At 46.4% G+C, this 27,977-nt stretch overlaps 1 protein-coding gene across 1 annotated transcript; it reads right to left on the reverse strand.

Moving 5' to 3' along the window:
- Positions 1 to 434: 434 nt before the first annotated feature.
- On the reverse strand, positions 435 to 27,582 carry ATP1A1 (ATPase Na+/K+ transporting subunit alpha 1). Its single transcript, XM_058829750.1, has 23 exons — positions 27,338 to 27,582; positions 19,739 to 19,849; positions 18,468 to 18,527; positions 17,260 to 17,463; positions 16,795 to 16,908; positions 16,098 to 16,232; positions 15,824 to 15,941; positions 15,073 to 15,341; positions 13,860 to 14,058; positions 12,347 to 12,456; positions 10,785 to 10,919; positions 10,057 to 10,249; positions 9,416 to 9,591; positions 8,744 to 8,880; positions 7,306 to 7,456; positions 6,622 to 6,790; positions 5,864 to 6,018; positions 5,388 to 5,511; positions 4,463 to 4,608; positions 4,206 to 4,336; positions 3,531 to 3,632; positions 2,337 to 2,428; positions 435 to 1,892 (listed from the first exon to the last, which is right to left on the reverse strand). Exons 1-23 carry the CDS (start codon positions 27,347 to 27,349, stop codon positions 1,864 to 1,866), a joined length of 3,072 nt encoding a protein of 1,023 aa, XP_058685733.1. The 5' UTR covers positions 27,350 to 27,582; the 3' UTR covers positions 435 to 1,863.
- Positions 27,583 to 27,977: the final 395 nt, after the last annotated feature.

Raw genomic sequence — 27,977 nt, forward strand, 5'->3', positions numbered from 1 at the left:
CAGGGCAGGGGTTCAGCTCTGGCCTCAATGTTCTGAGCAGCAGCTGGACCCTTCAGGGCTCCCTCCTCACCTACATCTTTAAGTCTTAGTGAGAAGCCCACTGCCAAGGCTGTTTAAAGCTGAAATGTCAGGGAATGTAACAGGATTTTTTTTTTTTGCTAGCATTGACAACCAACACTGATTTTGCAACTTCCCTGCAGTGGGTCTCAGGCACAGACCAAAACATTTAAGGAAGTGCAATGCCCAAGCCAAGGAAGTGTTACGCCTGAGTGGACTGAGTGTAATTTCTGCATCACTTCTCGGTCATCAGCAGATCTAGTAACATACATCCCACCTTTTTTTCTTCCTCCCTTAGCGCAACTCATCATCTCCCCTTCCCAACTGGGATCACCTCACGCCCAGTTGCATTAATTCAACTGTTAGCATGGGCAGACTCCAACAATTGGAAGACTTTATTATTATTTTTAATCATCTCCAACTGGGGGTTCCACAGTAGACTCTCCAAGACAAATTGAAACAGTTGCCACCCTCAACTCTTCATTTTTTCCCCTCCCTAGTGCTTTCTGAATTTATATTGTTCATTACATGAGGTAAGTGACCCAGCTTTAAAACACCACCTTAAAAAAACAAAAAGTTATGAGGAAGGAGGAATGACAACATGGAGTTTTAATTGCAGAGCCTTTCAGTGCTGTGGCTTTACGATCCTTTGCAGAGGTAGACACATATCTAAGAGGGGCGCAGACCAGTAGTTCAGGAACAGGGCTTGAAGCATCTCCAGCTTGCTTTAGCGTAACAGCACTAGGAGCAATGAATAGTTAGGACTTCATGGTGACTGCCCACATGCAAAAGGCCAGAGTTCTCACAGAAGTGAGCCATACAGGCATTAACAGTAAATCAAAGCATACAGAAAAAGGTTAGATACTCAGAGGGAAGCAGCATGAATCACGTCAGCTCACAGAGACAGCTCAGACCCCAGACAACAGCAAAGCTTTCCTCAAAAGTGGAGGATGCAGAATCCATGATCAGCCCCTGCCCTCATTCCACAGGAGGCATGAGCCAGCATGAGGATGGGGCAAGTGCCATGCACAGAGAATACCAGGAAACTATCCCTTGCTTGGCTAAGCAAGTGGGAAAATCAGTGACAATTTTGAGAACAAGGCTGCTTGGATCCAAGTGCCAGTCAGTGGAAGCCTGTTCTCACTCAGAACACAGTGAAGAACCACTGAAGGCAGGCCAGCTCTTCACTCAATGCTCCATTTGCTTAAAGAAGCCAAGATGCAGAGTCAGGAGGCCAGGAAGGTTCCTGAGCCTCCTAGCCGGTGAGATGCAAGTGCTGGCAAGCAGTTTGTCACACTAAGCGCTGAGCTAGAGTAATGTGCACTGGGGCTTTTTACACACGCTGTTGTCTATGGGTCAAGCAGCTCTGCTTCCCTATTACAAAAACAGGAAGCCAGGGACAAACCCGTGCACTCACCACCACACCCTGAGCCAGGGTGGGGAGGCTGCCCTGAATCAGTTTTTGCCTTAAGAAAAACATCCACCTAAGACCATGTGGGGGCATCCTCTTATAATCCATCTTTATTTGTAAAAATCCACATATAAAATCTTCAGTTTCCTTTTACAAAAACATAAAGGCACATAAAACTACTCAAACTCTCATCCCCCTGGACTGATGGTCAGACACTCCCCCCACCCCAACCTCCCCCTTGCTTTCTCGTCCAGTCCATGTTTCTTCATGTTTCCTTTAGTTTCAGCTCACTTCTGCTCAGGCACAGTTCTGCTCTTGCGAAGATGAAGTATGCACACAGGGGAGATGGTGGAGAGGTGGCATGGGCTGTGCGTGGAATGTTTTACAGGTACTTTTTAATAGTAGGTCTCTCTTTCCACCCAGCCTAAAGGAAAAGGAGGGAGAAAGCAGAGTTAGTCTCAAGGGAAACCAAATATGAGGTTCATGAGAGCTCCTTTCAGGTTCTTGAAAACTTGCACTGTAGCAACTGAGCTAATAAGTGACCTGTCACAATGGGAAAATCTTGCCAAATTGATGTTCTCCAGCTTGCAGGACCTCTTCCAGCTTTCAAGAACCACCCAAGCATTAATCACTCTTTTCCATCTACTTCAGTGTATCTGCACTTTTATATAATGGGAGAGAATGTAGGGACAGACAGCAAGAAGTCCCTAATTTGAACTAACTACACAATGTTGAGAAAGGGGAAAACAAGGCAAAATACAGCCCCAAATAGTGCTTAGGGGTCCTCAAGCTTTGCTGGGGCTTCTGGAGAGCTCAGCAGCATGAAGAGGTGGGGAAGGAAACACCCAGATGAGCAGCATATTCTTACCTCCAGGGTTGCGTCTGATAATGAGCTTTCTGACTTCATCATACACAAATATGAGGAGGGAGTACGGGAAAGCACAGAACCACCAGGTTGGCCTGTTTGGGAGAGCAGACAGTGAGAACACAGGCAGTGGAGGTGCTCTTTGCCAGGCACAGCTCTGACTTGATGGCACACTCAAGCACAGGAAGGCTGGCATGACCCAGCTTGCCAGTTCAGTCTGGCTGGGGTTCAGTCAAGAACCCTCCAAGCCAAGAATTTGCAGCAGAAAACCAGGTTTTCTGCTGCAATAGATTAATCCACTTTTGGACAGTAATTCCAATACAGGGTGTGTCACAGCACCTTTGCTCATCTCTGTACTAGCACCTCCCCACCTACCAATCAAGCAATATTTCCTCTAAGTACATAACCTTTGTGCCCAGAGCCTTGCTTGCCGGAACTGTATTGTTTCCCTTGTGATTTATGCATACTAACATCCCGCTGCTGCAGGCACTGGGCAGCTTTCTTGTTAGGAAATACTCACACTTCAGCACCCAACTCCAGCCAACACTTTGAATGGAATGCAAGATGTACCAGGAATTATTTTTTTTTTCCCATGAAGATTTCATGACACTTAAACTTTGAACAGTCCTCTGGCTTAAGACTAAACCCTGCCATGAAATGTTGCAATGCTGTTGAGCAACACTTAAGATGTTGGCACCTTCCCAACCATTAGGAAAGTTACTGTGCATCAACTGGTCATCTGCATCTACGTAGCAGCTTTTAAAAGCCTTTTCTACTTGTTCTCTTTCCAAGGAACGTAGGAAAAAGGCACAAGACGTCATCAGCAGTTCTTTAATACCTAAGAGTCATCCGGCCTATGATTTACAGCAGTACAACTAGCTTGCTTTGGAGGTGCAGAAAAATACTCCATGCAAGTAACTGCAAGAGGCAGCTGCACTAGAGCACACTGGTACTGAAGCTGTATCACTGATTTTTAGTGAGGCACAGAACAGGAGGCTCCTCATAAACATTCCACACACAGTGAAGAAAACCCCGGTGTGCAACTGGACAGCAAAGGATCACTGACACCCTCTAGCTTGAACTCTTAAGAGTAGGTTTGATGCTCCACTAGTTCACAATTACTTTTATTCATCTCCCCACTCGAGCACCATTGTTCTGTGGTACAATCTGTTACACAAAAAGCATGATGCAACTTACTTCAGAGGATACATCCTTAGAGCAACATCCATCCCAGGGCAGTAGGACAGGAAGGCAGCCAGAGCAGTCTCCTCAAAGAGACCAAATATTAAGATCTTGTTCCTAGAAGAGACAGGAAAGAAGTCACGGAAAAAGTACTTTCAGAGATGACATCCTAAAAAACACCAAGTTGCCACATGGGAGTGAATGGAAACACACTGCAGTCCAGCCCAGAAGTTCATCAGGTGGGGACTACCAGACCATCCATCCAAGGTGACAGTAGGGCTGCCCATGATGGTATTTTAGTCTCTTCAGAGACAGCTCATGATCAAGTCAACCAGAAACTGCTTTCATCACAAATTCAGGAGATGGCTGGGCTTCATGCCATGAGATCTCTTGATGTACAAGATCAAGAGACCAAGGCTCTCTGCTGGAGTGTCAGTGTCCTTTGGGGTGGGGCTAGCTCCCACAGACAATGCCAACAGAAGCCACCATTTCTTTGTCTCAGCGTGACAACTGCAAGTCTACAATCAAGTATGACAAGGAAGAGAGCACCCAATCTTTTACAACTACCAAGGCAGTCTGGTCATGACTTTTGTCAAGACACCCAGACACTGCTGGGATGAAGGACTAGAATGCTGTGTGCTGGAGAACACAGAGTCCAACTCTAAATCCTCCAGGGACAGGCTGACTTACTTCATCCCTTGCTGGAAGACAGAGTTTCTTCGGGTCTTACAGATGATCAAGTCTGCCCACTGCACGACCACGATGCTGACAAAGAAGGCTGTGTGGCAAGTGAACTCCACTATTTTCCTCTGTTCATAGGTCTAGGAAGCAGACAACGCAGAGAGCATTCATTCAGACATGCTGCCTTTGCTCTCTGGTACTCACATCAAATTCAGCAGGCATTCATATTTTGGCTGGCAGCCTCTAAGCTATACTTCAAAACTTACCCATTGCTGCCCATAGCTGTCTTCCACATCATTAATCCATCGGTCATCCCACTGAACTCTGATCCCTAGCAAGCCAGAAGGCCAGAACCCATTCTCTGCCATGATTACAAAATAGGTGAAGAAACCTCCAAGGGCCTGGATCATACCTAAACAGGGAAGAAAGGATAATAAAACTGATGAAGCTACTGTGCAATTATTAACAGAGAACAACAGTTTGCAGGAAACCCTAACCACCTTAAAAAAAACTCCTTGTGGGGCTCAGCGTCCTAAGCAGCAGCTGTAGAAATGGTTCACACTAACATCAAACTCAGCTGCAACCCTTTTGCTGAGCAGCTTCTGCCACAACTTTGTACAGTTACTTCTGTTCTGCCCTGTGCTGTGATGGCACTGTACTCAAGGACACAAGATAAAACTCCCTTTGTGTTCTCATTATGCCTTGCCCACCCTCAACCCTTGCAAAACACAGTCAAGAAGGTTCCCAAGGTCTGCTGCAATTAAGCATGAGCTCCCATCCTGTGAACTGGGCACGTCTCTGTAGCTGCCTTTAATCAAGGCTCCTAATGCTGTGTGTTTAGGGATATGCTGGAGAGAATCCTTTACTTCTAATTAAACAAACAATGGGATCTATGTTCTTGCTGAACAAGTTTGAACCAGAGGAGAGCTGGTTGTCAGCCAGTTCCTTTACAGCACTGTGCAATTAAACAAAATTACTGTGAAAGCGATTCAATGGATCAAGCTGCACAAGCCACCGCTATAAGCCATGGAGGAAGAATCATGGCAAGGTCTTTACAGCCTGAGGTTCTGGTTTACACACCCCAAACCTCAACCCTACCAAAATAAGCAGAGCAGTCACTGACTCAAGACTGTGTACAACCCCTGCTACCACCAGGTTTAAATTGGTGCCAGAGAAAACAGAGCAGCTTACCAATCTGCCCGTAGGCCATGCTGATCAGCCGTTCATTCACCAGCTTGTCTGTTTTGGGATTTCTGGGCTGCCTCTTCATGATGTCACTCTCTGCTTGCTCATATGCCAGGGAGATAGCAGGGACCTGAGGGTGGCAGGACTGCTGTTAGAAGAGTTTTCAATCCTCCACCATATAGAGTCCTCCCTGTCCTGTGTATTCAGTGCAAGAAACAGCACTCCCCAAAAGCCCTAGCTGTGATATTCCAAAAGGACCTTACCCCCTTCCCTATCCCCAGTTTGTCCTTACAGGGAGCTGAGAGATCCTCAAACTCAAGAGCCATGAGATGAATGTGAATGAAAGAAGTATCAGATGATTGCTTACTTTAAATCAGAACACTAGAGAAAACTGTATTTAAGCATTTTCCTTCCACCTGTCCTTTCTTTAGGGTACATAAGAACATCCACATTTTTTCTTGAGACAAAAAAACCACATTCACCATGTCAGTGCCCAAGTCAATGCAGAGGATGGTGACTGTTCCCAGAGGAAGGGGTATGTTTGCAATGATGAAGATCAGGAACGGCGTGATTTCAGGAATGTTACTGGTCAAGGTGTAGGCAATAGACTTCTTCAGGTTATCAAAGATCAGACGCCCTGGGCAAGGAAGACAGAACAGGGTAACTCTCACTTATCAGCAGATGGCAGCCAAGCAGCTCACAGGCAGCCTCAGTGCTAACACCAAATGGCAAAATGCAAGTGCAGCAAATGAAAGGGTTTCTCTTGTATGTAAGGGTGAGACTGCACCAGGCACAGCAACACCTGTGGAGAGTGACACTTCTGGTCACAAAAACCAAGGCTTACTGCATACAGCAGTAGGATACTAAGCCTTGGATTCTGGACATCATCAAGAGCCCCTGGAAGGACCCTCTGTTGTACACCTCCTGTTTAACAGCTACTTCGCCACCAGGGAGGAAAATGTCACACTCAGCTGGCAAAGATGACTGTAAGGTCACGTGTCAGGCAACAGCACAAAGCAGCTGCTGTTACTCAGCTGCTTCCTACTTCTACCCATCATAAAGGGTCAAACATCCATGGAAAGGAATAAAACTTTGAAGGGAGGATGAAAAGTGCTGCCCTCCTTGAAAACTCTTCTCAGGGAGGCAAACTCAAAGAAGAGCCCTCGCAGGTGCCTCTATTACAGAGGGGATGCTGAAGCAATATTACTTTACCACCACTGCACACAGCTTACAGACTCACCTTCTTCAACCCCAGTGACAATGGAGGCAAAGTTGTCATCCAGCAGAATCATGTCAGCTGCCTGTTTGGAGACATCTGAGCCAGCAATACCCATAGCAACACCAATGTCAGCCTTCTTCAGGGCTGGGGAATCATTCACACCATCACCTGTGACGGCTACAATGGCACCCTAGTCACAAAGAGAGGAATAGCAAGACTGAAATCATCATGTAAGATGTTTTGGGAAGAAGAACTTTCTCCCACCTTTCAGCTGAAGTACAAAAAACTATTTCACTTGGCTGTAAAGAGATCTCAGTTCCTCCTTGCCCTCCCCTCCCCTCCCCCTTCCCCTGTTCTCATCAGGCTCATCCAGAGAACCATGCTGCTCTCTCCAAAGGAGACACTGGACAACCCCTGAACATGCTGGATCCTCCTCTCCTCCCAAGCACATCCAGAGCATTTAGGAATTAAGTTTACTAAAATGAACATCCTAGGATCAGAAGAAAGCATCAGTACAAACTGAATGTTTTCCTTATATTTATGTATTGTATAGCAGCCTGACATCACAGATTTAATCTGGCCCTTTACATGAGGGCACTGAGGAGATTCAGCCCTAACACTTCAACAAAGGACTGCCTCTTAATTCATAAACATTTATGTCTGTGCATTTCTCTAATATGACATCCTTATTCTCCCTCTCTTTACCTGTCGCTGACAGCCTTCCACAATGATAAGCTTCTGCTGAGGAGATGTCCTGGCAAAGACAATTTCTGTATGGTGAAGCAGGATGTCATCCAATTGCTCGCTAGTCATGTCCTTCAAATCTGAGCCATGAACCACACAAGCTTTGGCATCCCTGCAAACAAGAGAAAGTTTGTTTTACTTCACAATAAGTTTCTCATTAGCTCTACTTGCCCCATGAAAATAAGGCTCTTCAGTGCTCTTGGGAAAGACCAACTTCTGCTATGACTAAATACTAACCCAGGCAGCCTCTGCACAGAGGTTTGATGCTCAAAATTTGAGAGGCAGATGGGGAACACCAAGAAAAAGACAACAAAACCAAGCAACAGACAAAAAACCACTTATGAACAGATTAATTCTTTCCAAAGTGCATCAAGGCAAAGACTAGTTGTTTCCACAAATCTTGGCCTCTCTGAAAAAAGGGAATTGCTGGCTCAGGTAATTAGCTTCCAAGGTTTCTAGAGATGCTGCTGTCTTCCACAGGCAATCCTTTTTGCAATAGACTGATGACCATGTGACTGGTGACACATGGTTCTTCACAGAGAGTGTTCACACCATGCCAGTTCCAACTAATTTACACCCTTTGGCCACAAAAGCATGCAATGTTATATTTAGACTGGTTTGGTACCCTACATGCTGCAGCAAAATACCATCTCTCCAGCCCAGCATACCATCCCTTATAGGTCTAGGAGACTATCCACACAGCTCTTGACATCACCCAGTTTAGACAGGGAAATTCCTTCCCCACCCTTAGAGCCAGCTGCTGACCTGCTCAGTCATACGGCCTGGCCAACCCCAGCCCGCATTGCTGGGTTTTGAAGCTACCTTCAAAATCTAAATTTAAAAAAAAAATCCCAACCAAAAAAAAAAAATCCAAGCAATTTCATTTCACAGGGTGTCTCTATTCACAGTTCATAAGCTACATGGCTGTCCTCCAGCCCAAACACAGGCTGGGTCAAGCTAAGCAATGCAGACTGCCCAGCCATTCTGCAAACAGCCTGCTTATGCCAAAGCACATTTTCTGAGGATGCCTCAGTCCTAGCTAGGCTATGAATGCAAGCATTAACCCTTAAGAGGAAGGAGTTCCCTTTTTACATTTATTCTTTTTGTAGCTATGCACTAGTATAAACTCCTCTACCTGGCAGAAGTCCTGCTCTCTTTGCTCTCCTACAATCTTACTCTTAAGTACTTCCCACACACAAGACATTCACATTTAAGACGATTTTGTCACATATTCTTCACATAAACTCATGATACACACTGAAGAGCTGCAATATGCTGAGCTAAGCAAATGCCAAGCTTTTCACATCTGGGGGGAAGATGCTGAGCGATTATCCAAGGCAAAGAGAGAGGCAAATACTTAGTTCTTTGAACAGCTCTGGCCTTTCCCAGCAGACATTACCTAGGGTTGACCTGGCTGACAGGAATGTTGAGTCGAGCAGCAATATCTTCTACTGTTTCATTGCCCTCAGAGATGATGCCGACACCCTTGGCAATGGCTTTGGCTGTGATCGGATGGTCTCCGGTAACCATGATAACCTGAAATGCAAACAGAAAGCCATGAAAGCCTTGCCTGTACTGCAGAGCAACACTGTCCAAAAGGCAGGGCCCCTTACGCTGAAAAGGCCACATGTCTTTTGTTCTACTCATGAGCCCTGGCACAGAGTAAGTCTGAGGTACAGGCAGTAACCTGCTAACAGTATGCAAGAGATCGAGATGGATGGAATCAAAAATTGCTCATGTTGAGGTAATGGAGCCAGTTCTGTTTCCAGCCTGTGCTTTCCTCTCATTTTAGTCAGTACCGTGGCACATGCAGAACTCACCCTGAGCCAAATCATGTGACTGGGGACACCATGCTCTCAGCACCTGCCAGTGCCCTAGCAGTTTGACGTTTCAGTCATTTTTCAGTTCATGAACACACAACCATTTGTATTTAACTTAGAAACTAAGCCTGTAGTAATTAAATCCTGATCAATTACTTCATCCACTCACATTAGTAATACAGGAGGTCAAGGATGACCTTTATTTCCACAGGTATGAAAGTGAGGTGATTGTCAACCCAGGAATAAATTACCTTGATCCCAGCACTTCTGCATTTGCCAACAGCATCTGGCACAGCAGCACGAGGTGGGTCAATCATAGACATCAGTCCTACAAAGCAGAGTTTGTCTACAGGGAAGTTCAGGTCATCTGTATCGAACTGGAAGCCATCAGGGAACTGATCATCAGGCAGAGCCAAGTGGCAGAATCCTGTAACACATCAAACCCACGTTTACTCTGTTCCTACTCATCAGGAGGCAGAGAGAGTGAACACTTATTGCTTCTGCAAACAGCTACGCCAGAATAACAGGACAGCTTAGTCAGAGCTGTTGAGACAGGAGTCACACTCCTATTCTGATAACTACCAGCTGTTGCTAGGTGCCCAGACAGCCTGGTTCTTGTGCCATGGAATAAACCCAATCCCATGTGATCCCATGAAAGGTCCCAAATGCTTTGCTGCATTTTGACCTAAGCGACTTCGCTGCCGAGAGAGACCAAACCCTGCAGGCTGCCTTTCAGAATAAAGGCAGGACTGTCCCAACATGAACTGCTGAAGTGACCTTAATACTATGGTTACACTGCAGGAACAGAGTGACCCTTCACTTAATCTGTGAGGACTGCACAGGAACACCAAGGACAAATCTTTTCTGATGTAATAAGGCTGTTTTTCCTTACCTAACACTCGCTCCCCGAGGCCTCCCAACTCAAGGTAGGCATTCTGAAAAGCATCTTTCATTTCCTCATCCAGTGGTTGCTCTTTCCCATGAATAAGAATGGTGCTGCAGCGATCCAAGATCCTCTCTGGAGCTCCCTTCATCACCAGCAAGTAACGGGATTCTGATGGATTTGCGTTTTTGTGGATAGACAGCTAAGGGTGGAAGAAATGAATCTGTTCTATAAACATGTACTGTGAAGGACACGAGCAATCAACATCAATGTTTTGCAACTATAGCAGCTCAGGGCCATTTGTGATATTCTGCTTTAGCTTTCATTTACCCACACTTTTAAAAAAGTTTACAAACTAAGGAATCTGTGCATTCTTCAGCATTAACGTTTAACTGCAGGTGTTGCAATGACCTTTTCTGTATCCAAATGCCATCTGTTAAGGTGACTTCCCAGCAGTTCATTCCTATTCCCAGATTTGAGCTTCTCCATGCTCTGTGCATTACTGCCACACAGATGGAGAGCATGTCTGATCCTCTGTTAGCAGCTGACACCTTCATGTCAGTGCAGCTCCTACACCGTTTAACTGTGGTCTGTTAAAATAGATTTACAGAGCAGTCTTCAAGCAAGTAATGGCTAGACAAGATTTGGGTGCCAGAACAAGTTTTGAGGCACACTGTGTGCAAATTTATACAAGTACTTCACACAGCAGCTCTCCTTTCAAGAGGACACTTGCTTACCTGGTACTTGTTGGTAGAGTTAAATGGTATTTCCACCACTTTGGGATACCTTTCTCTCATCTCCTTGACAGAGCCACAGCACAATTCAATGCATTTCAGAAGTGCAGACTCAGAGGCATCTCCTGCCACTGCTCGCTGAGGAAAGAAGATAACTATCAAAACATTCAACCACAGACGACCTTATGTTTAAAATAGATTTTAAGAATGAATTTATCACAGCCCTGTCCCAGCTTCTATATAACACTAAATGAAAGCAAAGAATAACTAATTCTACTCTACCTAGGACCAACAAATACTGCATTTCAGAAAGCCAAGCTTCCCATCTTGAGAGAGCAGAAGTCTTCTTGTGACAAAGTCAAGAAGCCCTTTTAAAGGGTTAGAGAAAGTCACATAACCAGGTACAGTCAGACCAAGTGAGGCTGGAGGGTAAACTCTGGGAAGAACTGCTTGTAAGCAAGTAAGCTGCTTGCCATGAAGAACAGCTAATGTGAGATGAAGACTGATGACATGCACACAGAAACACTTTCATGTGCTCTCCCACTCCAATATAACACCATCTTATCAAGCCTCTGGGAGAAATTTGATCTGTCCACATCTCCCTTCCCCATAAAGGTTGGCACTGGTAGAGCTGGGAGATGGGAATTCTCAGCACAGGAAGATCTGTATGTGCTCAATGTCCCGGTAGAGTTTCCTTGGCTGCAATTGAAACCAAGTATTTCTTGCCCTTCTGGTCTCTTTGTGAGAAATTTATATTTTATTTTCATTTCTGTACAACTTTTTGGTATCTAAAGACTTCTCAAAACTCCCCTCTCCCAAGCCTTTCTTAAACAGGAACAGCTCCAGCTCTTTATAACTTCAGGTCACATTTTACAGATTTAAGATACAGTCAGAGGAGTGCTGGGGAAAAATAGCTTGTTCCATCATCTCTACTACCACTGCCTCAGAACACCCTGGGGAATAAGTTTACTAAGCAACATGACTAATACTTGACAGATTATAAGCACTGTATGGTTAATTTCAGCCCTGGCTGGGTCACAGTTCAGAAGGAGGAATGTGAACTGGTGCTATGCCAGCATTTGCACCAATACTGAACCACTGAAAGCTTAAGGAGAACTGCCAGTGAGAGCAGACTGTCTCTTGCCACAGTATCCCACAACCACTGCTCCCCCAGCTCTGATGTTTACTTCTCCCAGCACCAGGTGTTTGCAGCTTTGAAGCATCCAAATGCCAGAGATAGCAACTCCTGGAACAGCCAGATACTGGGAAATGCCTAGGAAAGCTTTCTGGTCTTTCCTAGCCCTGCCTGAAATATCTGGCCCCCCAAACTGAGTGTAGGTGGCTGTGGATGGCAGAGATTCTGCTGTGGGAAAAATGTCTTTTCAATCCCATCTCCCCTGCCTGCAGCACACTTCCTCTAAGAGTGCTAGACTGCAGAAAAGATTAAGAGTGACAGCTACCTCTACTTCACAGGTTTGTGTGACCCATAGGATGTTACCTCACTACCATTATGAGAGGATGGTGGTGAGGAGCAAGACCAACACTTTTTTTTGGGGGGAACTCACCTTGAGAATTGGTACATTTTCCTGGCCAGCCTGAAACACAGCACGGTTACAGAGACCTGCAATTCTGGACAAAGCACTCCAAGTGGCTGAGCTCTTGTCAAAGGAAGCACCTGACAGCAGAGGAAGAATGTCAAAAGCCACCCCTCAAAAAAGTTACAGAAGCTCAAAATCCCACAGGTTTAAGAGCAAGAAACTTTTATCTCAGAAACAAGAAACACTCAGAGCATCGCTACATCTCTTTCGTTCCTCCTCCCTTCCCAGATACTTGGATGAGCAGCTGATTATTTTAAGACCAGAGGGTGGAACAGCAGCAGTGCAAGAGAACACCTCTGTTTGCAAGACTCCAGTAATGGCTGTATCCAGCAGCAACAGAGGACATGCTGACAAGGCCAAGGAATTCTGGACAGATAACATTCATTCAGAGGGCTTGAGTAAGGGATGCTGGATTCTACCTCCAGGTTGTCTCACTTTATCCATCAACCCAGGAACTGGATGAAATAGCTCCCAAAGGAACAATGGTTAAATAAAGATACTCTCTTATTCAAGCTCTTAAGTAGGCTTTGAAGGAGATGAATTGAAGAGACAGTTAACCGATAACCTAACATACTTTCCATGAAGTGAAATCTTCTAGGTTTATTTCCACTGCAGCCAAGCCAACCATTGCCAGGCCTAGGGCTTCCAAAAATCTATTTATAGCTCATTACTTTGCACTAGAGTTAAATAAAGTGGTTTTTTTAAGTGGTGCAGACAAGCACAATGTTTTAGACTGGTTCAGGGCAGAGTACAGCAGCACCACTGGAAAAATGTTTATGCTAATAATGTGTTGCAAGCACAACATTTCACAAGGTAGATAACAGCTAGGGAACTCCTGAGTTTGGTTGTATTGAACATTTCTGGAGAGATAAGCATTTCTCTCAGTTGCCCAGCACACTGAGATTCCAGATTCTTATCAGCTAGCAGAAACATCCTGCTAAAGTCGTAACATTCATTGCTGGCACTATGCAAACACAACCTGGATGTTCTGAGAAAACCCCTGTCCCCAAAGGTAACCATCTAGTCCCATGTGGGAACTTTCTGTCTACGTCCAGCCTCAAGTAATTATCATCAGCACCAACACTTCTGCTGTCCATACTTTCAACAGACTTAAGATTGAGCAATTTCATCAAGAAAAATTTTAGCAAAGATAATCAGGACTTTGCAAATATTTCTATGTACAGGACAAACACAGGGCTGAATATTCAAGAGGTTCAAATTCCAATGGAATAATTCTGCACAAAAGGCAGGTTATACAGAGTTTAAGGATTAAACAGAATCATGGTACGGTGCAAAGCTTTCTATATGTCATTTCAATTTTTTTTTATGCTCATTCCAGACTGTACATTACAAGTCCATGCCTTGTGAACATCAGTTGGAGAGCTACAAACACAGGTTTCTCAAAAGTACCAGTGTCCAGGAAGGCCCAGAAAAAGCAATTTTTTAAAGAAATGCCTCAAGCACAGCGAGGCAGTCTTACCACTCTGGTTCTCTGTAGTATCAGCCTCATGAATCTGATTGTCAAACCACATGTGGGCAACTGTCATGCGATTCTGTGTCAGAGTGCCAGTCTTGTCAGAGCAGATGGTGGATGTGGAACCCAGGGTCTCCACAGCCTCCAGGTTCTTCACCAAGCAGTTCTTACGAGCCATGCGCTTGGCTGTTAGTGTCAGACATACCTGGGGACAAGAAAGATGATGTCAGGCCAGATGCATTTGTGCAGTAATAACACTGCTGTCCAACTCAATGTGCACACGGAATGACAACCAGCTTCCATGCCCTGCAGTCATTCCCTAACTCTGCTCACCCTGCCAGTGAAAAATAAATAGCAGCACTTCAGCCCAGGTGCTAGGTTTAAATGACATTTTCCTCATTACAAAACCTCCAGAAAATACTTCAGCCTCTGGCTTCTCAGTGCATTAGGAAGGAAGTAACATGCCTCAGACTAACATCTCAGTCAAAGCTGCCATCTCCTAATCATAGGAGTTCTCAAAATAGGTGAAGGCAAGCCACATATGAGATGGCCCAAATTAGCTCTGGTGATAGGGCTTGAAAGTTGCTAGGGTAGAAGTGAGCAGCTCCAACTCACTTTCTTGCTAGAGGCTCTTATCTGGTTCCAGTTCCCAACTGTTCATTCCCTGGCTTGGTTTCTACTCTGCTTCCTAAGGCAGCACAGAAGCATTTTCTCCTTCCACTATCACTTTCCACACATCCACCTAAGAACACCTGGATACACCTCTTCAGGACACCAAACTTACAAAAGCTTCTGACAGATCCCAGACCAAAAGCTGGGGCTAGAGTGAAGCTTGCTGGATGCTCTGCCAGCCCATAAGGGTTGGAAGGGCTGGTGTGCATATGGATTTAGAAACCCTGATGGTTGCGGCAGGAAAACCCCTTCTTGCCACAGAAAAAGGCAGGACTAGAACTCCTAGTCTTGCTCATTTCAGCTGTATGATGCCAAGCCTCTGTGCAGGTCTAACTTAGGGATCCATCTTTTTGAGATAAATTGCTGCAGAACTTGATGTTGATTCAGGCAATTAGTTAAAATACACTGAACTTTTAAAGTCCAACCCCACTCACTCACCTTCATTATTTTAGTGTTAACCTCTCTGAATGCACACTGAGATAAAGCACTCCACTTCCTTAAGGACCAGATATGTAGTAAATTCAATCTTTTTTCCAACTTCACTCACCGTAACCGTTGCAAGCAGCCCTTCAGGGACATTGGCAACAATGATCCCAATGAGGAAGATAACAGCCTCCAGCCATGTGTACTCAAGGATGAGGGAAAGGATGAAGAATGAGACACCCAGGAACACAGCCACTCCAGTGATGAGGTGGATAAAGTGCTCAATCTCCATGGCAATTGGAGTTTTGCCCCCTTCCAGTCCAGAAGCCAAACTGGCAATACGGCCCATCACAGTGCGATCCCCAGTGCTAATGACAATGCCACGGGCAGTGCCTGGAAGAGAGATGGGTTTCAGAAAACAAAAGCAACCACAGCTTAATATCCTGTAGGTGTAGAAAAGATGCTCCAGGTGGGCTTCAGCACAAAGACTGCCTGCCCCCATATTCAGAGCTGCAACAGAAGTCCTGCCAGAGATCCTGCAGAGATCCCTGCTTTCTGCAGCAGCTGTAGAACAGCTCTACCTCATGGTTCACATCATGTTTTCTGCACTTCAACACTTTTTACTTGCAATAAAACAGGCAGGCTAGAAGACACCACATAGCTGCTCCTCTAAAATAAGCAAGAACAAAATACCCAGTAGTGCTGTGGAGTCTTTTCCCATTCTACAGTACTGCAGTTGGAATGGGCAAGGACTTTCACGGGAACTTCCACCCTGCTCGTGCATGGTAGAGGTAGGCTCATGGCATATTCACACTGCTTATCTGTACAGCTCAGCATCGTCGCTCGTACTGCAGGGAAGTAGGAGACACACGTACCTTCCACACAGTTGGTGGAAAAGAAGGCAATGTTCCTGGTCTCCAGTGGGTTCTCATGGGAGAAGTCTGGAGACCTGGTTTGAGGCTCTGATTCACCAGTAAGTGAGGAGTTATCCACCTACATGAAAGAGAGTACTTTGTCATACACAAGTAGACAGATGCCTGCTGGGTACTTCCCCATCCTTCTCCTCCACTCCAGCCCCCATTCACAGCATAGAAGACTAATTCATCCTCCTTCAGAATGAAATTTCCCAACAGCCTGTCACTACTGTACCTTGCAACCATGTGCAGATATGATCCGAAGGTCAGCTGGAATTCTGTCTCCTCCTTTTACCTCCACTAGATCTCCAACTACAACACCTTCGGCATTTATGCTCATCTTCTCACCATTTCTGACTACAAGTGCTTGCTGAAAGATAGTAAAGAAACAATCTATGTCAAAAAGCAATTCTTTAGACAAGGCTCAAAAGATCTGAGAATCTTAAAATACTTATTCTATGCTTCCACAAGGTTTCTACTTGTACCAAGATGTTTATATCTGATATATATGTTACTAAAGAAAATAAAGTTTGGGTTTTTTTCTTGATATTAAAGCTCCTTGTTACCAAGGTGACAATGTGATAGTTAGGTATGATCTAGGAGATTGTCCATGAAGGAATCAAAATTTTAGTGCTTATCATCACACCAGTTACTGAACTCCCCAGACTATGGAGATGGTGTCCTATGATTGTTAACAAGCTGCTGGAATCCACAGGTTTTCAGGAACTACCTTGGCCTATTAGTGTAGTTCCTTGGAGCAGTCTCACAGAGCCCTCAAAATTAAGAGCTAGTAACCCACAATAACAGCTAGGCCCTTGCAATTGGAGATGATGTTTAAAACCATTAATACCTTTGAACAAGCTGTGACTTGCCAGACCGCAAGGAAATCTTGAGTCTTATTTATTCTAAAGAAAGCCTTATTTATTCCATACCTGAGGCACCAAGTTCTTGAAGGACTCCATGATCTTGGAACTTTTTGCTTCTTGGTAATAAGAGAAACAGCCAGTAATGATAACCACAGCTGCCAACACAATACCCAGGTACAGCTACAAAGAGCAGAGAAAGCGAGTCAGAGGACAATCTGCCTCAAAGGCTTCCAGTTTGTCCAAATAAATTGCCTGGCATTTAAGTGCCCCACCACAAGCATGAAGGTACTTGCAGTCTCTGTACATTTTGAACACAAAGGCTGTCCACAAGTTAGTTGTTGTTAACACAACACAAAGGAAGTTGCCTGTTTCATTATGTGGAAGCACTCCAAAACACGTTAAGCTCACACACTGAATTTCCCGTGCTTATGGGAAAAGCTTCTGGACTGAATGCATAAAGGAAGTTAATCTGCCTTGAGCCCAACAGGCTGCTTGGCCTGCCTTGGAGGCAAACCAGACATTTTTACTTACATTATCCTTGTTGGGCTCCTCCTCCATCAAACTCTGTATGCCGTAAGCCAGAAAACACAGAATAGCACCAATCCACAGCAGGAGCGAGAATCCTCCAAAGAGCTGCCGACAGAACTTGATCCATTCAGGAGTGGTGGGTGGGGGGGTGAGGGCATTTGGGCCATCACGAGCCAGGATCTCAGCTGCACGTGCAGAAGTCAAACCCTACAAACAAGAGAGGTTCCTTTTTCAGGCATTGTGGCAAGGCCAACTGCAGAAGGTAGGTCAGAATTTGTTCAGGTTCTACTGCAGCAACAAAGAGCTGCTAACAGGTAATGGGGATGTCCAAAGCTGCCAGGGCTCCACAACACAAGTGCAGGATGTGAAAGCTGAATGCCAACACAGGAGCTACAGGATGCTGAATGCTACTTGAGGAGCCTGTGAACACTGAAGAAGGAAGGGCAGGACAAGAAGGCTACGGCCACAAACTTTGAGCTCTGAGAAACTGCACAGTGCCATCCACCCTTATCAAATTATGGAACAAGCGAAAGCTGGAGGCCATAAAGGTGATGACATGTGGGAACAACCTTCCAGGAAGTTCAGCTTTCAGAAGCCAAGGTCATGGACACAAAAATGCAAATCTCTGTACTGTTAAACAAGAGCAGACTTGATGCTATATGCAATCATGCAAGAAATGCATTAAGCAAATAACAGCAAAAGTGTAAAACCATTGCAGTGCTTCTGCACTGGACTCTAAAGCAGCCTAGGACATCTGCACACCTCTTACTGAAAAAAGGCAAAATTTTAACTGCTACTATCATTAAGTCTCTGGGCATGTGCTAGCTTCTCTAGACTACATTTGCAACATAATAAACATTTGTCTTCATTTTTTTCCAGAGAAGCGTGTAATAACACCAAGAATCAACTTGACCTTGAACAACTCAAAGGCAGATAACAGTGACTTTGTTAGAAGCAAAGTCGCTAAAGTATTGCAGTCAAGTTGAACTTGAGAATAAAGAGAAGTACTTGTGAATTCAACAGTTCTCCCAAAACCTGAGAAACTTAACTGGAAGAAGGGAGATTAAACATACACACACAAAATAAAAAACCAAAAAAAAGCCCATACCAAAATCAGACCACCCAGAGATCTCCCTTTGTGAAATCCTCTGAGCTGAGGCTGTTTCTTTTCAGATCAGGGCAAAGAGGGAAGGAACACAGCGCCTACTTACCCGACTCAAGTCTGTTCCATATTTACGATGAAGTTCATCAAGGCTCAGTTTGTGGTCATCCTGAAAGACAAGAAATAGTTGGGAGAGAAAAGAATTTGAGAAAAGAGCTCAGCAATTCCAACCCCCACCCCAGGTTTATCTGTAACAATTGGTGAGATAGCAGGACTAATTCATCCTCTTTGCAAAGAAAAATCTCAAACTGACTCTGGAATTCAGCACAATCTCATCTTTATCATTCTTTTGACTATTTGGGTACTTGAAAGCTTTTCTGAAAGTCTGACTTTCTCTCAGTGCAGTCCTTACACCCCCAGCAGATTCTGTGAGACCTCAGTGGGTGGGTTTTCTTGGGAGGTTGAGTGAGGAATGGAAAGAAAAGGAGTTGGAAGGTAGGTAGGAATGTAGAGAAGATTAAACCTGTGATTTCCCACATTTTTAAGTAGTGCTGCTATATTAAGCACTACTTTGGGGGAAGTGTTTCTTTCCCCATAGAGGCTTCTTTCCACAGCCAGGCTATTTTTCAGTTGGATCGAGTTGGTTCAGAGCAGTGCCTCATTTGAAACAGTTGTACTGGAAGAGCAGATGCTTGAAGTACAGATCACTACTGAACACAGAATGTAATCTTTGAGCAGTCTTTAGAATCTCCTCTGCCTAACAGAGCAGTCAAAAATGTTGAAGCCCAGTCTCAAACCCACAGAACAGAAACAAAATCTGCATCACCTTCAAGGACAGCAGATCTAAGCCAGATGATGCTTAGATCAGCCAGATACAGCATCATCCAGCTTTCACAGACAGAGATGGGAGACACTCCCCACAGCCTCAAACATGATTAGAAGGAATAATACTGAGGTCAGTCTGAGCAGAGGCCAGCAGTAAACGGAGCTGTACAGCATCAACTCCTCAGCTGGAATGAAAACAGCAGTCCCACTCACATGACAGCACAATAAAGCCTGTAACGCTGCTATGCAGAGAGCGCTTGCCTGGCTGAGGAAATACATCTATACTGTGCTCTGGGTAATGCAGGAAAGCACAGACTTAAGTTGTGTGTCAAGGGCTTTCTGAGAAGTGATGTTGCCAGGGTCTATTGTGCACTCATCTTGATGCTGAAACACAGCATGTCTGGCTTGGGGACAGAGGAGAAGGGAGATCAGTGCCTTCTGTCACACCATGCTCTCAGCACACCAGCTCATTTCTCTTTCAGTCAGATTAGGCACAGACCTTTGGGCATAACAAACATTCTTTAAAGCTGCTCTTTCTGTGCTTTACACTCTTACCATCACAACTTCCTTTTTAAGCTCATCCATGTCCCTCTCCTTCTTCCCCTTCTTCCCCTTCTTCCCGCCATGCTCTGACGTAGCGGTGGGCTCATACTTGTCTCTTCCAGCCTGCAAGGGAAGACACAGCATTATTAGAAACATCTTAGTCAAATTCCACAGCAGTAGACATGAACTATACACACAAGACTGCCAGGCAGACAAAATTATTACAGTTTATTAAAGTTGTCTACCTAAACTTTATTAAAGCCTTTGACACAGTTTCCTACAGCATTCTCTTGGAGAAATGGGCTGCTTGTGGCTTGGACAGGTGCACTGTATGCTGGGTAAAAAAACAGCTAGAGGGCTGGACCAAGAAAGTGGTGGTGAACAGAGTTACATCCAGCTGGCATCTGGCCACCAGTGGGATTCTCCAGGCCTCAGTACTGAGGCCAGTCTTGTTTGATATCTTTATCAATGATCTGGACAAGTGGATCGAGTGCACGCTCAGCCAGTTTGCAGATAATGACTGAGCTGGGCAGGAGGGTTGATCTGCTGGAGGGCAGGAAGGCTCTGCAGACAGATCTGGACAGGCTGGATTGACGGGCCGAGACCAACAACACAAGGTTTAATAAGGCAAAGCGCTGAGTCCTGCCCTTAGGTCACAACAACCCCATGCAGCGCTACAAGCTGGGGGAAGAGTGGCTGGAAAGCTGCCCGGTGGAAAAGGAACTGGGGGTGCTGGTCAACAGTGACTGTACATGAGCCAACATGTGCCCAAGTGGCCAAGAAGGCCAGTAGCATCCTGGCCTGAGTCAGAAATAGTGTCACCAGCAGGACCACAGCAGTGACTGTCCCCCTATGCTTGGCACTGGTGAGGCCACACCTTGAGTCCTGCGTCCAGTTCTGGGCCACTCACTACAAGAAGGACATTGAGGTGCTGGAGCAAGTCCAGAGAAGGACAACAGAGCTGGTCAAGGGTCTGTAGGACAAGTCTGATGAGGAGCAGCTGAGGGAGCTGGGGATGTTTAGCCTGGAGAAAAGGAGGCTCAGGGGAGACCTTGTTGCTCTCTGCAACTCCCTGAAAGGAGGCTATAGCCAGGTGGGGGCTGGTTTATTCTCCCAAGAAGTGACAAGCCCAAAAGAAATTACTTCCAGTTGTGCCAGGAGAGGTTTAGATTGGCTATTAGGAAAAATTTCTTCAAGGAAAGGGCTGTCAAACCCTGGAACAGGATGCCCAAGAAACTTGTTGAGTCATCATCCCCAGCAGTACTTAAAAGATGTGTAGATGTGGCACTTGGAGAGATGATGCAGTGGTGGACTTGGCAATGCTGGGTGAGCGGTTGGACTCAATTATTCTAATGGTCTTTTCCAACCTACATGACTCTATGAAAGTTATGCCACTACAATAAATAATAAAAACTAGCTAGTGAACAGAGAAGTCTGTTCAGTATCATCCCCAATACACAGATTAGAGCCAGACATTGTGCAAGCCTAGCAAGGAGGAAAGCAAGCTACACACTATTCAGGCAGTCTTGATGGATAAGCCCCAGCTCAAGCTGAAAAAAGTGATGAAGAGCAGAAGAAACCAATTCCTGAGAGAAAACGTATGTTTCCTTCAAGGCATTAACTCCTCCTCCTCCCTCCCAGCCTTCCACATCCTCTGGTGAGGAGGAGCAGCCTATCAACTGAAGATAAATAAGAGGTGGTACCTCTGGCTGGTCGATGCTGGGGGCTAAGTTCCAACACTTTCATTCTCAGTTTGGCAAACTAGTTGGCCAGTTTACGCAACACAAATCTGCTTTCAATTTATGGCAGTTTGAGCAGCAAGAATGGTATACAAAGCAGCAGCTCACTTTTGCAGATTCATTCTGTGCTTACACTTCACAAAGCAGATCATTTGCTTAAAGCCTCTTTATTCAGTAAGATTTTTATTATCGTTTATTGTACATGAAATTGTGCGAAGATTTAGATCTAGTCATAATGGGGAAAACAAGCATTTAAGGACAAACAAATCATGACTTAGTGCACACAAACATCACTTGAAAGACAACCTTCTGCTCCCTTCTGTGTGGGACCTGTTACATCCATACACTCTGCCAAGTTTTATGTGATGAGATTTTCACCTAATAAGATCCCTGAGAAGAACTTTAAGATGAATCAGCACATAGTGGCACCAGAGTCAAATCTTTAACAAGATTAAGAAAAGGTTTCAAAGGCATTGCCTTGCTTGTTCTCTGCATGAGCACCCCAAACTACGAACTGGACTCCTGAGAGCTGGATTCCTGAGAGTTATCTGGACACAGGAACTATTGTTTGGATCCAAGACCTGTCCTGATGAGCAGCTAGCACAGGAAATTTTTATTAACTATTTCAAGAGAAGTAAAAACCGAAACCAAAAGTGAAACCGCACAAAAAAGATGATTACTTTTCTGAAAGAACCCGTCAGTCACATCTAAACAAGGGTTTTTACTGTGCTGAGAAAGCCCTGTGTGCAACACTGCAGCCATAGTCACACATTTCACATGCACAGAAGTGTCCCCTTCCCCTGCTCAGCAAAGGAAAGCTTTGCACACCACTACGGAGCTGTGTAATGGAAACAGTTTTTAATAAGTGGAGCAGAGCCGAGCTATTTGTCTCCACTGATCCAGGAAAAGGACACAGAACTACAGACTGTCAGCATTCCTGACATTCTCTTCCCTGCACCTAAACTCCCATTTCCCTTCTTAAAAAAGTGAAAGCCACAGTACTTAAACCAGTAAAGGTCCTCACATTCCAGCATCACAGGAATTTGCCACAGGGCAATTCACAAAAAAGCCACCATGAAGCATCTCTCTCCTTCAGTGGCTGAAGGAAACAACTTTGACTTCTGCTGTAGCTATGGCAGACAAGTCCAAACACAGCCCTGCACGAAACACATGCCCTCTGATTACTGCTTGAGATGAGAAATGATTTCTAATGAAGGTGAAGGAGCTAGTACCTTGTCTGCCTACCACTCCATCACCTTCAGCTTCACCTCTTCTCCCCAAGAACAGTTTGGTAAGCTCTTGCAGGTGATATAAAAACCTCCTGATTCTTTGAAGCTTCTGTGAGAAATAGTTACTCAGCTCATTGGGGGCAGTGAATAATCCAGGAATACAGGAGTGCTCACGCTTTTTCAGCTGCAGCTGAAACAATCCTACAAGTGGGCAAACATGAAAAGGCTCATTGCCCTTGTTCAAGCATGAGTTGCTTTAAAAAAAAAAACAAAAAAGAAACAAACCCAAAAACCCCAGTGATCAGCTGCAGTCAGAACAAAGAGTGGACAGAGTTACTTGTTTCTTTAAGCACCTAAGTATTTGGATCTTAATGGAGTCCATCTTACAGAGGAGCTCAGCAATTCTTCGGCTTAAAAAACACAATCCTTTCGGTTGCTTTAGTAGTACATCCCACCCTTACTGAAAAGGTAAGTAGGAAAGTCAGGAGAATCAGCTTCAGCTCTTGTTACAGGATCATTTAATGTAGAATCTGAACTTCCTGCTCCATCATTCAAATCTGAACTTGACACACACATCAGAGTCCAAGTCCTGCCCCTGTTCAGTGCCTCCAGGGCCATTGCCTCCCTTCCTGCAAGATGAGCCCAATCTGTTCAACAAAGGCTTGTGCTGGCTGGGCTGCCAGGGCAAGAGGTTTTCATCCCACCTCGGTGCTGTAGGATTTCCCTGCTCTTCCCCCCTTTTCCTGCTGTACAAAGAGAAGAAGGCCTGTGGCACTCCACATCCAAATCTTATCACGATTTAATCACATGGCCTGAACACAAAGGAAGGTCTGTCTCATCAGAAATGTCACCCCTGTTCCTTGACTTAGCCCAAGAACTGACTCATCAAAACTGCCTCAGAAAAAAACAATGCAGCTTCTTTTTTTTCCATGCAAGATTTATTTTTTTTCCACTGGCTTAAGCACAACATTTGTACACACCAGCATAAGAAGTTTTATACAACCCCCAGAAAATCCTATTGTCTTTCAGATACAGCTGATGATTTTCCGCTCTGGACTAATTGAGCCATTCATGGCTGATGTTCTCAATACAAGCTATGATTGACCAGGAAACAGGAGGGGTACAAATCAGCAGACAAGCTCAGAAGTACCCTGTTCTAAAATCACCTAATCCAACAAGAAATGTCAAGTAAGAGCCAAAACAAATTATGCAGTCTCTGGAGGCCTGGTCTGGTTTACTGCTTATGTCATTATAATCAATTGTGCCGAGAAAACAGAAAAGTTACTGTCCTGCTGCCTTATGAGACAGTAAATATATTAACCAGATGAGTCATAAAAATAACTCCGCCTATTGGACTGGAAACTCTGTTCTATGACCCTATGTAATCCTAGCAAAAGATGGAATGGTTTCTTTGGATCCCTCTTACTCCCTCCCAAGAGCTGTGTTCAATCTCCTATCTTGAATCAGAAATTTAAGCTGCATCAAAATTAACAGATTCTCAGCATCTAGAATAGTACAAGGCAGTTCTTACTCAACACCAAGTAATTGCCAATTGTGCACAGACTGCTGCTTCCCAAATTATGAAAGGACAAGCTCTTCTCCCATGAGAAGACATGTAAACCTAATCAGGCTTTTAATCATCAGGATAAAACAAGGACCACCCACACACCTTAAGCCCCCTCTGGGTATTAGGATAAACATATCTACTGCTCTGCAGTCGTGCAAAGACCCAGGAGCAGTGAGGGCTTTCCAAATGTCATCACAGCACAGCTGATCAGCCCATCCTGGGGTTTTTGGTGCTGTGCCAACTACAAAGAGTCACCTTCCTCACTTCTTGGCCTGTAATAAGTAGTCACCATAACTCCAGACACCTCTAGTGTTGACAAACACATCAAGATGAGCGAACTGAACCCTGTTTTCCCCTAGATGAGCTGGTGAAGGCTACCCCTCAGAAAGGTCTGTGTGAAGGATGAGCTGCAGTTTTCAGCAGGTCAGGATCTGAGTGGATTGTGCAGCTCACCTCAGTTGCCAGAGGCCCCTGTCTCCCCCATTTTTTCCAGGAACATGCATTGACTAGGCCCAGGGTTTTCTTGGGCAAAAGGACTATCCTCCAGCCATAGTAATAAAAAGCGAACTGTCATAAAATAGCCGTAGTAATAAAGAATGAAGAAAAAAGCGGGGGAAGGTAATACATCAAGATTTTTTTAATTGCACCAGATAAGGACTGCTTTGACTTGCATGATTTCCCCTTAGCTGGTTCCATTATGCAATAAACCTTCCTAGTTTCTGACGGGAAAAACACCCTTAACTGGGGTTCATGGAAATCCAAGCTAGCCAAGAGGTGTTTCTGCTCCACACACAGGTGCTTGATCACAGCATGCAGCTTCAAACAGTCTTCACTACTGTTTTCAATGGCCTTCACACACACTTTTCTTTAGTTAGAAGATACGATATGAATCAAGGACATCTCCTCCTCATGGCCTTTAAGGCAGAGCTGACCTCTAGAAGTGACCCAAAGCACATGCCAGCGACTCCGTGCTATGCCTGCACAGTGAGGGAGATGGAGTGAAATGTGCTGCTGTCTACAAACAGCTTCCAGTCAGCTCTGAAGAGGAATGAAATCCAGAGCGCTTTCCTCCACTACAACCCTCCCCAAACCCCCCCCACAGATGGATAATCTGCTTTTTGGGCTGCATAGCAGCAGCTGACAGCCCTCCCTTTGCCCCATTACCATTTAAAGTAAAACAGACTCAGCTTCTCCTCACAGCCACAGAGAGAAGAAACTTGTTTTCTCACACTTAGGCTCTTTTTTTCCCCTCTTCCATCCCATGCACCCATGGGATAGAAGTTTCCTTTTTGGGCACCCTAACTCAGGGCAGGCACATGCTGCTCAGTGTTGCATCCACACTCCACCTTTTCTACTGCATCGCTCTCCCACATGCCCGTTTCTCAGGGGGTCCCCAATTATACGCAAGCATTCTCACTGCTGAACGAGCAGATCTTGTGACTTGCTACCAGAAAGCATGAGGCAGCCGTATTATCCCTGCTGAATTATCCCTTGTGGCGGCGCTTCAGTTTCAGGCTAATTGCTTTATTATCCATGCAACCTGTGAAATCTAAAGTGGAGCAAGAAGACAGCTTTCTACACTGGAAAATGTTCGTACCTTCTATTAGTCCCACCAAGGCAGGCTAAGCCCCCAAAGCCTTGTGTGCTGCAGTCCTACATACACACACAGCTCAAAGGCTGCTCTGATGATTTAAACAAGCCCACACTGCCAAATCTCTCCTCAGTGTTTTATCTCCTAGATGAACTTTTACTGTTCACACTGCCTGTTGCCTACTGGACTTAAATGCAACAGGCTGGGCTGCCAAGCAACAGAAGGACTTCCTTAGGAAAAGAAAAAGAAACCCCATACAGAGAACAAATGCTGAATGCCCACCCTACACACTCCTCATCCCCCTTTTCCAAGCAATTGTCCATTCAGCCATGTTCTTGCAGCTCTCCCTACTACTCATGCAGTTATGTCAACATTGCTGCTGCTGTACTGCACCGGTGAGGACAATGCAAAGTCAAGTCAATGTTTGAACAGCACTTGGGAAGCACAGAACACCTGTTGGCAGGGAACACGCTACCACCGCTGCACGGTCACCCTCTCCTCAGGAGGCAGAGAAATCTTGGAATTTTACAGGAATGAGTCTAAACCAAAAGTAAACACAAATCTACACACCTCCAACTACACAAAATACACAGGGAAGCAATCGAAGGGAAAAAAAAAAAACATCCAAGCAACAAAACCCAGAATCTGGTCTCTAGTTTTCTGACCTAAAATCAGCAAGCCAGGAGGTGTTTCTGCCCCACACACGGATGCTTGCGCACAATATCCCCCAGCAGCCTTCCACTACTGTTTCCTTCCAACAGCCTTCACATTCACTTTTCTTTAGTTAAAAGATAAGTGTGAATCGGAATTAAGGACTTCTCCTCCCTATAGCCCTATAATGGGCTATAAGGCAGAAACAACGCTCATACAGGGCAGAAACCGCTGCACATCCCTCTGCGAGTTCTTTATCACCCCAATGAACAGGAGACCTCAGGGGTGTCCCCCTCCCTGCTGCCACCACCTCCCATCACACCCTCAGCGCTACCAACAGGCAAATCCGCCCTAATGCCGCTGACGGCTCCCGTTCTCCCGCTCCCCCACGCCGGGCCCTCGTGTCTCCAGGAAAGTCTAAAGTACTCTCAGGAGCCCGGGGAGCAGCCGCGCTCCCTCCGCAGCTCCGCAAGGCCACCAGATAACACCGGCCCCGGGGGCTGCGGGCGCCCGGGAGGCCCCTCGTCGGGGAGACACGGCCTCAAGGAGGAGCCGGGGGCTTTAGGACGCCGACTCCTCGCCCGGGGCTCCGCCACGCCCTCGGCCCGGCTCTTCCTTCCCGCGGGCGGCGGCGGCGGCCGCCCTCGCACGTTGCTGGGGCCGGCGGCACCGGCGCCGCTCCTCAACGGCCGCGGCCGCCCTCGCACCGACCCGACGTGGCCGCCCCAGCCCGGCACACACAAAGCGCAGCCCCGTCGAAGGGAAAGGGGCAACGGCCACGGTCCGGCTCCTTGAATTTCCCACTTTCCGCCCCGGCCCGGCCCCGCCGCTCACCCCCTTGCCCATGGTGCCGGGCGACTGCGTGCGGGTCAAGTGGCGGGGGGCGAGGAGCGGGGCTCAGCGGCGCCACGTGTCCCGGCCGGCGCAGGTGCGGAACAATAGGAGCACCCCGGCCGGCGCTCGCCTTCCTCTTTCTCCTCCTCCTCCTCCTCGAATCTTCGCCTCGCCCCCCTCTGCCCCCGGCCGGGTCGTTCCTCTCTGATGCCGCAACCGCGCGCAGCTCCGGCAGCCGCCGGCTTCCCGCCGCATAAAGAGCCTCGCTCCCCGCCACGCCCAGCCCGTTGTGGCACCACGCCCCGCGGCGCCGAGGGGCGTGAACGGGGGGCGGGCTTGGGGGAGGGGGCAGCGGCTGCGGCCGGGGCAGGGAGGGAGCAGCGCCTCCGGGCCCTTCCGCCGTCCCGGGTGCATCTTGGGACGGGGGGCTCACCTTGGGGCTCCCCCCGGCCGCGCCTCGCCGGAGCGAGCGCCCCTTCCGCGGCGCCCGTCTCGTCTGCGGCGCCGCCGCCAGGCCGGGGCTCCCCGGGCGCCTTTCCCGCCGCCCCTGCCGGGGCTCGGCCCTGTGGCCGCACGGAGCCCGCAGGTGCCGGTTCCCCGCGGGTTTTGCCGCCGCTCGCTGCCAGGCTCATGACCCCCG

This window comes from Poecile atricapillus, chromosome 1 (assembly GCF_030490865.1).
Source record: "Poecile atricapillus isolate bPoeAtr1 chromosome 1, bPoeAtr1.hap1, whole genome shotgun sequence".
NCBI classification, from domain to species: Eukaryota; Metazoa; Chordata; class Aves; order Passeriformes; family Paridae; genus Poecile; species Poecile atricapillus.